We start from the raw sequence: 17056 nt of genomic DNA on the forward strand, positions 1-17056 counted from the left end.
ACTGTGGGAGGAAACCGGAGTACCCGGAGAAAACCCACACATGCACAGGGAGAACATGCAAACTCCATACAGAAAGACCCGGGCCGGGAATCGAACCCAGAACCTTCTTGCTGCAAGGCAACAGCTCTACCAACTGCGCCACTGTGCAGCCCTCCAACCAATCAAAATATAGAAAATTATCTCAATTCTGGCACAGTATAAAATGCAGTGCAGTGTATTCATGCACTATGTTTTATCGTTTTATCAGATGCTTGTGCATCCATAGTTCTACTGCCACCCTGGTCAAGTGCCCACCCATTTGTTCGATATAAAAATCTACCACTGTGTCTGACCCTTGTAAAACAATTCAATGTTGTATTTTCTTTTCTAATTCTATGATACACGAAACACAGTTAGGCTATAAAACAACAGTCCAACCTTTGTACTTGAAATTCAATCCATCATTTAGCCAACCTCTTCATAGTTTTAATTAGGTTAATACTGTTAACCTACTACTACCTACATAGTATTAACTGTATTAACTAAGAACGACCTTTAGTCTTTGCAGACTCCATCAGCTTTGCACATGTTGAAACTTTTTTCCCATTCTTCTTTGGTAGTTAGCTCACACCAAGTTCGATTGGCTGGAGAGTGTCTGTGAACATAAATGTTTAACTCTTGCTAGATATTCTCGGTGTTGGGTATGGACTTTGCTTTCCAATGCTTTGACATGAAATCATTCCACTGTACCACTGGCTGTATAGTTAGAGTCATTGTCTTGCTGGAAGATGAACGTCCTCCACTTTCTAAAGTGTTCCGCAGCCTCTGCCAGGTTTCCTTTCACAATTTCCTTGTATTTAGCTCCATCCATCTTCTAATCAACTCTGACCAGCTTCCTTGTCATTGTTAAACCTTGCTGTAGAGATAGTTTTGGATGGTTTGTTCAGTGTGAAATTCAGTCTTTTTTTTACCCCACTCATATAGTGTTTTCTAAGGTGAAAAGTTACATTTTGGTTTTGTGTTATCTGATCTCCTTCTTTCACATATTTGCTGTGTCCCCTTTGTGATTTGTGCCAAAGTTCAAATGAGACTTCTATGTCTTTCGTCTCTTAACTCTTACATAAAGGACAGATTTTTGTAGTGCACAACTAATAGTCCTGCCAACAGATTTTTCGACTTGACCTGGAGATCTCTGCAGCTCTGCAGTACAGTTACCATGGGTCCCTTTGCTGCTTCTCTGATGAATGTACTTCTGTAAATTTATTTGGACGTTTGTCTTTGTAGGTTTGCAGTAGTGCCCTACTCATTCTTAGGCTGTGTACAAACAACAGGGATTTATGACCCACATCCAATTTTGTTACTCAGATGCAACCCATATCCATGTCAGCACTCATTTCTGAATACTTTTAAAATGTATACATACTTTTCCTCCTACTTCAGCATTATGCACTACTGTGTTTGTCAATTGCATAAAATGTCATTAGAGTATATTACCGTTGTGCTTTTAACATTAACTTTGTGGAAACGTTCCACGAGCACAGAGGTTATTGCAAGACACATGTGCGTAATCTTCTACAACATGAACACTTTCCTCACAGAACTGGACAGTCCTGAGGAGCTGGAGAGGAAGAGGATCTGCCGTATCATCACCAAGGACTTTCCACAGTATTTTGCTGTGGTGTCCCGGGTCAGACAGGAGACCCATCAGATGGGACCAGAGGGTGGGACTCTCAACAGCCGGAGCGTCCCATTAGTTCAGGCTTCCTTCCCTGAGGGGGCACTAACAAAGAAAATAAAAGTTGGATTGCAGGTATATGCTTAAAGCTTCCCATGTCTGTTGGTGCGTTTCTTTGAAGTGTTACAATGTATCAATAAAATTCAAAGCAATGTAAATATTTCAAAATTAATTAATCTCACAAAAGACACATTGCTCAATCGCCATTGTGTCTCTTCCGCTAGGCCCAGCCGATTCCTGAGGACACTGTAAAGAAAATCCTTGGTAACCGAGCAACCTTCAGCCCCATTGTTACTGTGGAGCCCAGGAGGAGGAAGTTCCACAAGCCCATCACCATGACGATCCCTGTGCCGCCTCTCTCAGGGGAAGGGCTTACTAACGGTTACAAAGGAGACAGTACGCCCTGCCTCCGCCTCCTCTGTAGCATAACAGGTGAGTGCTGGTATTCTGTAGCTCTTTGGTGCTGTCAAGTAAATAAAAAGGCAGGATCACTTTTTTACTCTACACATTCACAAACATTTGAAGACTATGATATGTGGGCATGAAAATGTCAGACCTGAAGGAAAATTTTAAGTTTTTTTTTTTCATAACCCTTGGATTTTCCTTCCACGTAAAATCTCAGTGAAATACACAGAAGTCTTTTGATTGTTAGATGACAAAATGTAAAAAAAAGAAAAAGAAAAAAAAATTTCAAAGCATATGGATACCTTTGCAGAATGCCACCAGCATGAATAAAAGTTGCAGTTGCTTATTTTTGTCTATTAAATAACTTGTTTTATCTTTTGATTTTAAATGAATCACATTAAGTGCAAAATTGTATCTGTGTGCAGGCGGAACATTTCCAGCGCAGTGGGAGGACATCACTGGGACAACTCCCCTCACATTTGTTAATGATTGTGTCTCTTTCACTACCAATGTCTCTGCCAGGTGAGACATACCGGACAAACACCACGAATGGTTATTTATTCATAAATGTATGAAGCTTCCATCGGTTTCTGTATTGTTGTTTCTATTTGCAGGTTCTGGTTAGCAGACTGCCATCAGATCCCCGAGACAGTAAGCTTGGCCACTCAACTCTACAGAGAGCTGATCTGTGTGCCCTACATGGCCAAGTTTGTTGTGTTTGCTAAGATGAATGACCCAGTGGAGTCCAGCCTTAGGTGCTTCTGCATGACAGACGACAAGGTGGACAAAACCCTGGAGCAGCAGGAGAACTTTGAGGAGGTGGCAAGGAGCAAAGACATAGAGGTACACAGTTTTACTGCATCTTCTTAACTTAGTGTCTGCTCTTCTCTTCAGTTTCCAGAACCTTCTGGGGAAAAAAAATTACATATAATGCAAAACTTTTTTTTTCAGGACTAGCTAAAGATTTGATTTGCAAAATAATTTCAAGTAGTTTGCATTCTCCAGTACAATAATAAAAACTAATACAATGATTTATTTTTTACAATACTGTTAAGTTATTACAAAATTATTAGTTATTAGATCTTCTAATTTCTTAATTTTCATCTATTTTTTTCTTGATTCATACTTATTTCAGGTCCTGGAGGGAAGGCCCATCTATGTGGATTGCTATGGAAACTTGGCTCCGCTGACCAAAGCTGGTCAACAGTTAGTTCTTAACTTCTACGCCTTCAAGGAAAACCGTTTGCCCTTCTGTGTTAAGGTAATCAAACAACACCCATCCTTTGATACTGATGTAGAGGAGAAAGAATAATATGGATGTATTCATACTGGGCCTTGCAAATCACTTTGTCACCCTAAGTGATATTTTTCACCTTCATGGTGATGTAAAAGACTCATTGCCATTCTTGTCATCAAGGTTGACACAACCTTAAAGAGCAATTCATTTTTTGACAGTGCCTGGTTGAGTTGAATTATTTTCATTGTCTGGTTATTTTAGACTAAAACTAGAATTTGTGTTGGAAATGTCACACAAAAACAAGAATGGAACAGCCCTGTAAGGGAGCAAGTTTTGTTTTTTTGTTTTGTTTTTTTCTTTTACACCACTGCAAGTATACAGTACTAACATACATGCTATTAGTTGAAGAAATCTGCACCAGAGCAAAGAACTGAAAGTAATATTTAGAGATTAAATTTTTCTCCCTACAGGTTAGAGATCCCAGTCAGGAGCCATGTGGTCGCCTCACTTTCCTTAAAGAGTGTAGGTCAACCAAAGGCCTCCCACAGACTGCCGTGTGCAACCTGAACATCACGCTTCCCGCGGTGAAAAAGGTAAGGCAGTGGGAACTCTCCATTCTGTTTTCACATCCATAACCACACTCATGGTTAGGGTGTTTTTCGGCCCCATGGTACAGATTGATGAAAGACGGAGGTAGAATTTTGGCAAACCTGCTGCCACTGTGTCTTTTATCTGTTTAAAGCTTCTCTCTCTGTTTTAGTCACTGGTTATCTCTGCAGTGGATTTGTGTCATTGGCCGTTTTATTTTGGTTCTTTCTGCCCTTTGATTTGGATCCCTTTGGCTGAGAGCTTGTGTGCTTTACATTTTTTATTTCTATTTTATTTTTGGGCTGATTTTGGGCTTGATTCATTTGCTGTTATTGCTTCTGGATGTTGGCGCTTTGTTTGCATATGATTTATTTTCCGTGTGCATTTTTATTTTTGCTTTGGTTTCGCTGAAGTGGCTTCACTTCTGCATTTGAGCTTCTGTCGATCACTCCTTTTTCACTCCCTGATGTTTCTTTTCCCCCCTGCTTTCCATTATGTTACTCCCCCTGTTTCTGCAATGCATCTTGGGAACCAGGAATCGGAGTCAGATGCCGAGGATGAGGTAAACCACACGTTCCCCACCATGTGCTGTCCTCTGCACCAGATCAGTAGAGGCCCTGCTCTGCTCCTTTATGCCTTTTTTATTTTATTTTTTTTTTTACCATGTTTTGCAAGGGGCATTACCAGCTTTCCCTCTAGCTGCACAGTTTTGCATGATATATGGTAGCTTTGTCAGAACCCCCCCCTCAAAAAACTCATCTCTGATTTCCATCCATGTTCCCTTGCACACTCCAGTATGAGATAAAACTGGCTCTACAGGATCTATGAATTTCCTAAATTTGACTTTTGCAAAATTAGGGACTTGTGTTTGAGAGATTTTAAACTTATCGTGACTAAATTGGCTAGTTTATTATACTCACATCTAACATAGCTAACAGCATAGTTACAGATTGGCGAATTTATAAGTGTAAATTAACACAGACTGCCAGGTTTGGTTTAGTTTTATAATTTAAAGGTGCTCATTTTGTAGCAGCTTGCAATATAGGGTAACCTAAAACTGATAGGATTTTGTGTTGTTTGCTATTGTTGCAGACTGAAAAGCCAGATCGACGTCATACCTTTGCATCCCTAGCCTTACGTAAGCGCTACAGCTATCTGACTGAGCCTGCACAGAGTGAGTTGACTTCATCACTAACAAATCCCTTGGAGTTTAAAATTTTGCTAAGTTTATTGGATTGATAAGTGTGCAAAGAGGTTTATCTTGTAAAATGAGTGACCATTGTGTAGAAATGACTTTCTTATTGTGACAAACAAGTATTTCTCATTCCACATACGACACATACTGTTCATGTGCTTGTTCACAACATGGTATATTTTTGCATGAGTGATTTTTAAGTTTTGTGTGCTGTGCTTGCCCACATTGTGAAGTGTGCGCCTTTCGAGTTTCAACGGCTGTGTTTTGGAAGTTTAAATTCTGCAAAATTTTACTTTAACTTCCCAGGAAGAATTATCCTTTTGGATGGAAGGCAAAGTAAAATTCTGTTTGTGTTTCATTTGTGCTCTTGGTCTTTTTTTTTTGTTTTTTTTAAGGCTCTTTTTTTTGGCTTTGTGGCAATGTTTTAGCTTAGTTTGGTACAAGAATGCATGCTGGAGGTCTTGAGTTGCTTTTTTGTTTTCCCAGGCTCTGCTTGTCACAGGTTTGATGCTGCATGACAAAATGGGCTAAAGCTGGAGTCTTGGACAGCACATTTTGTCTTTTTTTTATTTACAAAAGATAAAGGAAAATGGGAAGTTCTGCAGCTCTTTGCTTTATTTTATCATAATGTTTAAACTGCCTGTGAAAAAGACTGTCCTTTTTGGGCCAAACAGATAAAAGGCACTATAAAAAGTGGTCTTAATTTCAAGCCAGAGACAACATGCTGGTATTAAAATGTTTGAAGTCCAAAGAGAGAAGTTGTTTTTTGTGTTTATACTCTTGCATTTGTCCCGCCATTATTTTGTCTCCCAGCTGTCAATCTATGCCATCGTCTTTGCAAATTTACTTTGCTGCTTTATGTGCTTTGTTGAGTTTATTTCCTCCATTCTTGTTGCTACTGTTGGACTTGGGTTCTGGCCATGTTCTCCCTTTGCCCAGTTGTACCTTTGAATTTGTAATCATTTAATATTTCAGATATGAAATGATGCTGTCTAACACAGAATGTGTTACAGCAACTGTGTATCAACTTTAACTGTCAGAGGGATGTTTTCATGCCAACTTTCAAAATCTAGTGTGGGGATATGTATTTGACTCCAGAAATAATTTTTAACAATTGGAAGTCATGTCTTTTTAGTTGTCATATTTCATGGGGCAACAAGCACAATCTGCAAAATCTCAGATCTCAACTAACATAAATGAAAATAAAGAATAGTACAAAATTTGTGGCTAATAATACAATTTAATATATCAAAATCAGACATAAATGACCGAAGTAAATAAAAGTGTTGTTTTCAAATGATTATTTTATCAATAATCATTTATTATTGGCAAAATAACAAATGTATTTATCAATAATAAATTGATCACATTTATTTTTTATCAATAAATAAATGTATTTATTTATTTATTTATTGATAAATAAATAATAAATATTTTTTTTGTTCCTAAATTGCCCTATCCCTTAAAAAAATCTATTATTTAAAATAATTAATAGCATTTTAACATAAGCTGATATCCCATGGTTTACAACATGGGTTTGACTCGGTTTCTTTACTGTACAAGATTGAAATAGGATGAGAAAAATGCGAATTGTTGGGTATGAAATGATATTAAGACTTGGCAAAGGGGTGAACTGACCTGGAGCCGGTTTAGTCATTACCTAAACCATGACCACACAAGAACACTGTTTCTTTCTGTAACTCCATTTTTAGTCGTTTCTTGAATGTCTTACTCAGCAATTAAAAACTGCAGTGTATCCCTTCCCAATACTACAACAGCCTCACTGACCAACTCTTCCTCCTCTGGTGTTGTCTTTTTTTCCTCATTTTTTTTCTTCCCCAACATATATTTCTTTTCTCTCTGCTCTTTTCCATTTTGTTGATTATTTTCTACACCATCCCGTTTGTTATCATTTTTTTCTCTAACTTCACCTGAAGAAACAGCAGTTGAACGAAGTGCAGCAACAAGAACACTGCCTTCTGGTCACCCTCACAAACCTGTCTTTCCAACCAGACCTTACTCACCATGGTCGACTGCTCCTATTACCGTCCCTGGCCAAACAAGGCCCATCGGAGTGGGGGGTCTCCTCGCCTCTGCCGATCCACCGGCAGGCTCACCAGCTAGTTCTCCATTAAAATCCGCCTGGCCCCTCTCAGCACCTTCACCTGCATGTCCCACAACTATAAGAGCAACCTTGGGCGTTTCACCCCCAGCACCCGCCTCGTCATCCCCAGTTAAATCGGTCAGCGACATACCATCATCCCCCATCAGGTCTTACAGGACTGTGCCTTCACCAATTAAAACTGTTGTCCAGCAGGGACCATACCCCATTCACGGGTCTGCCATCCTTGCAACATCTGGAAGTAAACCTGCCACAGATCCGGCATCAATTAAAAATCTTGCTCTGGCTTACGCATCAAGGACCCCTCTCCATCCTTCAGTACCAAATGCTTCTTTATCTGAGAGGTCATCAGCTGCTACTGCTTCTGTCACATCACCAAAATCCCTGTACAACCGCTACAGTTCTAATCTGCCTTTTAAATCTGCCCTTGTGACAACAGCTGCTTCAGAAGTTGCCAACCTTTCTCCTGTTAAAAGCATTTCCAGTCTCTCATCTCTAAAGATGTCTGTTGACTCAACAGTCACATCCCGAGGAGGGAGGACATCCATGTCGTCCGTGTCCTCAACCGGTCAGACAACCATTGCTTCCTCAGAATTTTCCATGATGAACGGATCCGTCTCACCTGTTAAATACCCATCCTCCTCCTCTACCCCATCCTCGCCTTCTTCACGTCTTCTCTCAGAGAGAAGCAACAGTCTTCAGGAGAGGATCCAAGCCACCACCCAGGCAGCAACCTCCGGTGTCAGTGCAGCCATAAATGAAGCTTTAGACTCGTACTCAGTCTCAGGGTATGGCACGCTTAGGTCATTGTCATCTTCGCGCAGATCTGCAACAGCAACCTCTGCTTATGGTTCTCTGAGATCTGCATCAGCAAGCCCAAGTCCAGCAGTCTCCTCAAATACAATGACTGTCCCTGTTTATTCACTTGTCAATGTCCTCCCTGACACCCCTGTAAAACCGGGGCCTGGGTCTCTCAAAATGGCACTGCCCGATTCTCCTCGTACCTCGTCCACCTCTTCTTCATCTTTCCCCTCATGCGTTACTGGAACAAAACTGAAATCGCAATTAAAATCTCCTCCATTTATAACACCGCCAATCATCCATCCAACTGCAGCCTCCAATCAGGAGATACTTAAAGATGTAGCAGATATGAAACAGGACCTAATTAGAATGACAGCTATCCTCCAGACAGACACACAAATGGCTGCTAAAACTGTACAAACATCAAACACTGGCACACCTAAAGAGTCTAAGTTAGAAGATCAGGAGCCACACACACTAGTTGAGAAGGTCAAAAAAGATTTAGTCAAAGTCAGTGAGATACTACAAAAGGATGTCATGTCTGAAGATAAGACCATTTCAAGTCATGAGACAAGTTCAGAGGAGGAATGGCAGGAATTTTCTAGAGACGAGATAGAGGAGGCACAAAGAAGTGCTCTCCGAGACTGTTACACTCCATTTGACGAAAACGCTCTTTTTAAGCACCAGCCGAGGTCAAGCAAAGAGTTAGAATTCAGTAAAGTGGTAGATTACTTAACAAAGGACATTGGTGCAAGTTCTCTGTCAAAAATGGCACAGTTGAAAAGCGAGCATGAGGATGAGGTGAAAAAAGAGGGGGAGGAGAAACAAAAACGAGTGCTCAAGCCATCCATGACCATACAAGAGCACAAACTCAAAATGCCTCCTCCAGTTTCAGGCATGATCAGATCTCCCTCAGAGAAGGACTTAAGCAAGCTTGCTGAGTCATACCAAGGGTCGGACACAATCTTGGAATCTCCCGAGGAGCTGTCTCATGAGCAAGATAAAAGTCCCCTCTCAGACAGCGGGTTTGAGACGAGAAGTGAAAAGACGCCTTCTGCTCCCCAAAGTGCAGAAAGCACAGGCCCCAAACCTTTATTTACAGATTCCCCAATCCCCCCCTGTGTAACTGAGACCAGAACTGAAGTTGTCCACATCAGGAGCTACGAGCAGCCGGATGATCTTTCTGAGCCTGGAGTCATGGAGGAAGCTGCATCTGCTTTACCTCCTCTAGAGCCAGAAAGTTCATCATCAAAAGCTTTGCAGATGAAAATACCAGAAGATGATGCCTTAATGAACAAAAGCATGTGTCTTAAAGAGGAAACTCATATCACTACCACAACCCGTATGGTGTACCACAAGCCTCAATTGACAGACGGCGCAGAAATGATAGAGGAAGCCATGTCAGTCAGAGACATCATGAAAGCTTTTCAGTCAGGACGAGACCCATCTAAAGAACTGGCAGGTCTCTTTGAACACAAAGCTAGCCAAGAGTCTGTCAAAGGTGATGAACTCACCCCAAGGTTTCTAGAACGAGACATTAAATCCAAACCTAAAGTTGAGAGGATAATTGAAGTTCATATTGAAAAGGGCCACAGCACAACAGACCCAACTGAGGTTATTATTAGAGAAACAAAGAAGCACCCTGAGCTTTACGTCTACAAAAGTGACCGTGGAATAAAGGAGCTTACTGATTATGATGAGGCCCAACAGGAAGAAGAGGAGCTTACTGCCGAAGAATCTTTGCCCTCCTTCCTAGAAACATCTCGCGTTAACACTCCAGTGTCACAAGAAGAGGACAGTCGTCCAAGTTCTGCCCAACTCATAGGAGATGATTCATATAAAGCTCTAAAACTATTAAGCCAGCACTCCATAGAATACTGTGATGATGAACTATCTGAAGTTCGAGGAGAATCATATAAGTTTGCTGAGAAAATGCTTCTCTCAGAAAAAATTGAAACATCATTGCAGTCTTATTCAGACACAGAGGATTCTACAACTGTGGCAGACAAAAACCGCCACCTAGCTTCTGAGGAGACTGGTAGGTTTGAGGGCACAAATCAAGGCAAAGGAAGCCCGAAAAGAGAGTTTGTTTCTAAGTCATCAAAAGATGGGTCCCCTAAATCAGGTAAATTCCTGCACAAAGATGAACCTTCTCAGTTTGACAAGGTGACAGTGCTCCATTACTCAACAGAACCAGGCAGTCCAAAACATGCGGTTTGGATGAGATTTACTGAAGACAAACATGATAGAAGTAGGGACAAACTACTTTATGAAGATCGAGTAGATCAAACAGTGAAGGAGGCTGAAGAAAAACTCAGTGAGGTATCTCAGTTTTTCCGTGATAAAACAGAGAAGCTTAATGATGAGCTACAGTCTCCTGAGAAAAAGCCAATTAGACGACAGAAGGAGCCTAGATCCTGGCCTAACTCTACCTGCAGCAGCCCAGAAAAAACACAACAGAAACCTAAAGCAGGGGATGAGATCTTTAGTAAAACCAAATTTAAGGAATCTTCAGTTGGTAAATTTTTTAGCAGCTCTCCGGCAGTAGAGAAGAAAAGTTCTAGCTTACCAAGCAGTCCTCAGAAAAGTGTCAGCTCTTGTACTACTCAAGAACAAATCAAACAAGAACCAAAGACCTGTGTGTCTGAACCCTCGTCTCCAGCTCATGTAACTTCAACATCAAAGGTCAGTGCAGTGAGGATGAAGTTTGAATCTGCTGCTCAAAAGGTCAGTCAAAGTCAGTCCAGTCCTACTAAAATTCCTCCACCTGTGCAACCAAAACCATCAGTAAAGAAACTGCAGGAAAGCAAACTACCTGTTTACCAGTTCGGCTCTGGAGGAAAATCCTCAAAAGTATCTGAAACATCAGAAGAAAATGTCCAAGAAAAGAATGAGAAAGACAAAGCAAATAGCAAGGCTGACCCAATACCCACATCTAAAATTCACAAAGCAGACAAGCTTCCAAACAAAAACTTAATTGAGCCCCCTCATGACATTTGTGAAACTACGACTGATAAAGTAGCACCTAAAGGTAAAGATAATCAGTTTAGTGTGACCCAGGAAATTAAGGAAAGTAATAAAAGCTACACTGCTAGGATGTCTGTCGTTTTTGACAGTGATGCTAAAAAATACCAGCAAACCACTAAAAGTGTGTCGTCTACTAAAGATGTAAAACCTGAACTGCCCAAAAAGGATTCAGAGGAACCAATAAACAAAAACCTTAGAAAAAAGACAGAATCCCAGATTCCTGTAAGAACCACAACCCCCTGTTTAGATAACAACCTTACAAAGAAACAGACAACCAAAAAGCCCTCACAGATACCTACACTATCTAAACCTAAAAGCCCAGAGACAAGCCCAGCAAAAACAGATTTAACCTTTGAAATTCTTGACAATTTACCGAAAGATTCCAACTCCAATAATCTTCCGAGCCCCAGAGAAATACTGGAGAAAGTAATAGCTCCTCCAGTTGTAACAACCAAAGAGAACTTCAAAGGCATCAAAACATTGCCTGTTTATGTCCAGGTTGGCAGGCAGGCAGAGAGGGAGGCTAAGGGATCACTGTACACAATAAAACAGAAATCAAGCTCCGCAATTAGTCCCATAAGCCCAGAAGATGATACATTAGAGCAAGTTTCTTTCATAGACAGCTCAGGGAAAAGCCCTCTTACACCAGAAACCCCCAGCTCTGAAGAGGTCAGCTATGACCTCACGTGCAAAACTCCTGATGGCTTTATGGAATTCATTTCAGGCAAGCCAAGCCCTATCATGGAGGTATCTGAGGACTCGGAGGAAGATGGTCAAGGAAACACAGTTTTCTCATTTAAAGAGGCAACAATAGACAGCAAAAATAGTGCTCACGACGCCCAGGCAGACCTTGCTAATGCTAATAAAGAAAAAACAAAAATGAATGACAATCAGCTGGAATTACCTGATAATTTTAAAGAAGAAACCATCAACAATATTCATGGTGATATTAAAGACCAGGAGCAGCAAGAAGTGTCAAAAGACAAGGGTATTGCATACATTGAGTTTCCTCCTCCTCCCCCTCTGGATTCAGCTTCAGAAATTTCAGACACAGAGAGAAAGGGCTCCTGTGCCTCTTCAGAGACTGAGACAGAAATGATGGAAGTGAACTTACAAGAGGAACACGACAAGCATCTGACCGAACCAATTATACGTATACAACCTCCTACTCCAGTGCCCCCTAGCACAGATGACAGTCAATCAAATGCCGACGAAGATGATGAGTCAATCTTCCAGCCAATTCCATGTAAAAAATTGACCTCCAATCTTCCTGAAGAAGAGGAAAAGAAAAAAGAGAAAGAGAAAACATCTAAGTCTAAAAGACATGACAAAAATGGCAACAAAGAACCTGGTGGGACCAATGGTTCCAATGGCTCCACCAATGGTTCCAAAGGTTCCAATGGTAAAGGGGAGGATAATGACTGTGAACAAAATGGAAATGACCAGTCAATAACAGACTGCTCAATAGCCACAACAGCTGAGTTTTCTCATGACACAGATGCCACAGAGATAGACTCTCTAGATGGCTATGAGCTTCAAGATGAGGATGATGGCCTGTGTGAGCAGGCTGATTTACGACTTTTTGGACTTCCAGACAGTCGGAGAGATGTTTGGGCAACAGAGACATTTAGGTCGTCCGATCGTTCTTTTCCCCAGACCAAACTGGAAGTTATTGAGGAGGAGAAGACCCCCGAGGAATGCCAGAAAGACATTTTGAAAAAAGATACCTCCACCTGTAACGGAAATTCTGATGGCATTAGTAAAGATGGAGCTAAAACCCAGGAACCCTCAGAGAAAGAAGGATTTTCAGACTCTTACTTTAGTTACAAATTAGAAGAGGAATTCAATTCTCCTTTTAAGACTGTTGCCACTAAGGGGCTGGACTTCGATCCATGGCCCAGTAAAAGTGGTGAAGGAGAAATTGTTGACATGCGGGGAACAAAGGGAAACAATGGGGAGCCAAAGCCTTACGGACTAGCTGTTGAAGACCAGTCTCAGGCTACGACAGCAGAAACTACACCTGCTCAAACTCCAACAGACGATAGCACACCAACGAGTGAACCAAACCCATTCCCCTTCCATGAAGGGAAGATGTTTGAGATGACACGCAGTGGTGCGATTGACATGAGCAAGAGGGACATGGTGGAGGAGAGGCTCCAGTTTTTTCAGATTGGTGAGCATTACTACTCAGCAGGCAAGTACAGGGTCAGGGACTTTGAAAAAGATGCCTCCTCACAATGCATTAATGAGTTTAATTCTCAGTATACCTTACCAGTCCCTCAAGTCCCCATTCAGACAATGACTGTAGAGATATCCAATGTGTCTGGTTACAGCACATGCAAAGAGTCAGCTTCCAACACCGAGCCAAAATTCTCTACTTTTAAAGCAGGTTTAAAGCTAGCATCATCTGATGCTTCAAATAGCACTTCTAAATATACAAGCACTTTCAATTGGAGTAGTGATGATGTTTCAGGAACCACTGCAGATAGATGTTATTGTGCTATACCAGACTATGCAGATTACATTCATTTTAATACATTAAACGTAGCACATAACTCTTTGAGGAAACCGTCATTTGTCATGGATTACTATTCTGATGGCAATATTTGTCCAGACAGACGTAAACAGAACCCAGAAGATGAAAAGACTTGTTACCAAAGCACCGATTGTCTTTCAGCACCTTCACAACAGACCAGCAATCTGCAAACACTGAGCAGCAATACCAGTAGCACTATCCCTGACTCCTATTTAGGTATTTTTCAAGCTAGCAGCACCATATCCAATTTGTTGTCCTCTGCAAGACCAGCACTACAAGACGTCAGTGGATCAGAAACCTCTTTAAGCCAGTTAGGGGAACACTATGGGAAAGACGAGACTGTTTTTAATGTAGCAATAGCAAAAACAGAAGCCAAAGGAGTCAAAGGCCATATATTTAGATCCAAGTTGCCCTTGAGGGTGGCTAGCCACAAACTATGCAGCCAAAGGCATCATGAAATAAAGGGCATTTTGAAAGAAAATGCCCATGAATTTTCTCTCAGGACACATAAGATGCAACATAAAGTTTGGGAACGGTTTGACCCTTTTAAAACTTTATTTCCTAAATCCAGAATCCCTATTTTGAAAGCCATTAAAAGCCCTTCTAGTTCCCAAAAACAGCCACTGGCCAGAAACAATACACTCAGACTTAACAAAAATTTTAATGAGGAAAGAATTCAATCTAAGCACACACACAGATCATCAAAAGGCAAAAGCAAAAATGAAAACAGTGCAGTAGACCTGAAGAACTTTACAACAAACTCTCTTAATAGTCGAGCAGCCAAATCTTTAAACAAAACCAAATCCAAGGAGGCTGAAGCTATGTTAGCAGGGAAAACTTTGCCCACTGAAGATGAGGAGAGCTGCAGACTCAGTACCACCAGGAACACTTCCCTGTCAGAACCGTCTGTAGCTTCTAGGAGTTCCCGTTCTTCCTGCACCTCTACCTCCACCCCCACCTCCACCACCACATCACCACCACCCACTAGAGATGTCAGTAAGAGGATGAGGACAAGCAGGAGGAAGATTAGGTGGACACATGGAGGGAAGGAGCGTGAGCAGATGGAGGAAGGGAGTCAGGTTGATCAACCAATCACGACTCCTGTGATGGAGAACGAGACTAGTTTGTAAACTCTTTCTAAACACTTTAAGCACTTTACCTTTCTCTAAAAGATGCATGTAGCTGTTGTGGGTGATCTGTAATGTGACGTGAGTGTAGCTGTCTTCTTCCTGTCCTTCCTGTTATCTGTGTCCTGTGCTGTTTGATGTAGCTGTAGAGCAGAGGTGACTAACAGTAGTCCACTAAATCAAGAGTCCTGTATGTCTTAGATTGTTCTCTAGTCCAGCTTATCCGAATGAAATAACGGTTCATTGCCAGGCCCCAGCAGAACTTGACCATACACGTGTTGGAGCTAAAACATGCAGGACACTGGCTCTTAAGAATTGACATTAGATACTCTTGATGTAGAGTTAAAGGTATCAACTTCCTTAGATTTGGTTTTACAAAATGTGTAACAAGTGAATCGATCTACCATTTTAGTACCAGTGGTTTGCAAATATATTCAAGAGGCAGAATTAGGAGGACAAATTCCATATTAAATTGGGCAACTGCACACTTGCCAGTTTCATTGCACCTCTAGTGATTTCAGTCTTGCGTTTCACCAGAAGACACAGCTCTCTTTCACTCCTTCCTAATATGTTCCAATCAGTTTGCCTGGTTCTTAGATGGTATTTTGTGGTTTCCTTTTTGAAATCGCTTTGAAAACAATACATCGGCTCACCTTGGAAGCTGCATAAATGCAAACTGCTAGCCCTGAGCTGTTTTTTATCAGTGAGAGGGAATGTTGCCTGATGCTTAACTGTTTGTTGTGTGTTGTGGCAGAAAACTCTGTAGTGCTAAAACTTTCATTACTAATATTATTGAAGAGCAAACATTTACTGTATGTCTAAAAGTGTGATATATATATATATATATATATATATATATATATATATATATATTATTTTTATTTTTTTTTCTGGCCTCACACATCCTCAAGCTTTTAATTAGACTGATGTTCTGTGTCGCTTTTATTTGTACTTACATTTGGTAAGTAAAAGCATATGGATCTACATCTGGATCCTGAACAGCGAGGCAGAGATCCCCTACACAGTAATTGTTTGTTTCATTGCTATCAGAAATGCAGCTGTGCACAATGGTGAAGTGACAGGTAACTGATGCTCAGTTTTTAACATTTCTAAAGAATACAAATCTAAAATTCGTGAAGTGCACTTTTACTCAAATTGAATGTTTGATTTTTTATTTTATTTTTTTTTTAATTCTCGAAAAATAGCCTTACTCTCATAAAATTTTTTTTTTACTTTAAATCAAATGAGGATCTAAAATGGAAAGTTTGAGGAAAGTTTGGCCAGAAAAGTTTAAACTTGAGACAGTGAACATATTTGATACTCTCACGAAACAATATGAGAACAAGTCTTGTTCATTTTAACAGACATCAGTTTCCCAAATTATTTTAGATGCTTTAGGGGACTGGAAAAAGTAAACTCTTGCTTACACATTTACAGAAGGAAACATTTTCCTTCTGTAAATCCTGCCTGATTTTATTTGGAGACTGTCATCATTATGTCATGCTGATCGTTTTTCTATTCTGGCTTTAATCACTCAGGCCCCCAGAGTCCCTGTGAGCGAACAGACGTCCGCATGGCGATCGTAGCTGACCATCTCGGCCTCAGCTGGACTGGTGAGTCTGAATTTATCTCGGTTTCTGCCTTTGCGTCCAGGAATTTGGAGTGCAAGACCGATGAATCAGCTGAACTGAGATCTGGCTCCATTACTGGAGTTTTAAAAGTGTTGCAGTTTTGCCATCTAGTGGACAGTTAGTGTAATGTCTTGATGACTCCTCACTGCAGTGGAATTTACAGTGATTAGTCACAACATTATGACAACTGAGAAGGTTCTTCATTGTCACCAGATAGCTTCAGTGAGGTTTAGTAGCATACTGGAGCATCGTGCTGGGGTGTTGGTCAAATGGAGCTTTGTTGATATGAGGTCAAAGCAGTTTACTGGATTTGGAAGACATCATTTAAATTACATCATACACATACCATTCAGATTTTTATGATGTATCCTTCATAGGTGTGGGGTGATGCAGTAAGGTAGACCCACCCCTCATCATTGTGGGGTTGCGTGTGATTGGTTTCCAGAAATGTTTTAGAGGATTCAAGACAAGTTGTAGTGAAGCCATTTCAGTCATCTTCCCAGACAGTTCTGATGGTTTAACTAAAGAAATGTGGCAGATGTAGGCCAGGTCCTAGTTCTTGAAAAAGTGGCTCCAGCTAAGGTCCACACCTTACAAAATACTAATATATCAAAATCAAAATGTATCTTTACAAATTAACATCAAATGCCATTACAGTCAGAAAAAATAAATA

At 40.8% G+C, this 17056-nt stretch overlaps 1 protein-coding gene across 30 annotated transcripts in view; it reads left to right on the forward strand.

Annotated features, from left to right (window-relative positions):
• LOC103481688 (ankyrin-3-like) overlaps positions 1-17056 on the forward strand; it is a 136534-nt gene that overhangs the window by 106531 nt on the left and 12947 nt on the right. For 15 of the 30 annotated variants that reach the window (XM_008437344.2, XM_008437342.2, XM_008437337.2 and 12 more), the window contains 10 exons: positions 1578-1789; positions 1939-2146; positions 2545-2641; positions 2734-2962; positions 3255-3380; positions 3827-3949; positions 4480-4506; positions 5037-5118; positions 7077-14747; positions 16291-16365. In XM_008437344.2, the coding sequence (XP_008435566.1) occupies positions 1578-1789; positions 1939-2146; positions 2545-2641; positions 2734-2962; positions 3255-3380; positions 3827-3949; positions 4480-4506; positions 5037-5118; positions 7077-14747; positions 16291-16365 (8850 nt within the window). The remainder of the gene's footprint in view (positions 1-1577; positions 1790-1938; positions 2147-2544; positions 2642-2733; positions 2963-3254; positions 3381-3826; positions 3950-4479; positions 4507-5036; positions 5119-7076; positions 14748-16290; positions 16366-17056) is intronic. The other 15 variants (XM_008437359.2, XM_008437360.2, XM_008437361.2 and 12 more) reach the window with 7 other exon arrangements.

Source organism: Poecilia reticulata, linkage group LG19 (assembly GCF_000633615.1).
Source record: "Poecilia reticulata strain Guanapo linkage group LG19, Guppy_female_1.0+MT, whole genome shotgun sequence".
NCBI lineage: Eukaryota > Metazoa > Chordata > Actinopteri > Cyprinodontiformes > Poeciliidae > Poecilia > Poecilia reticulata.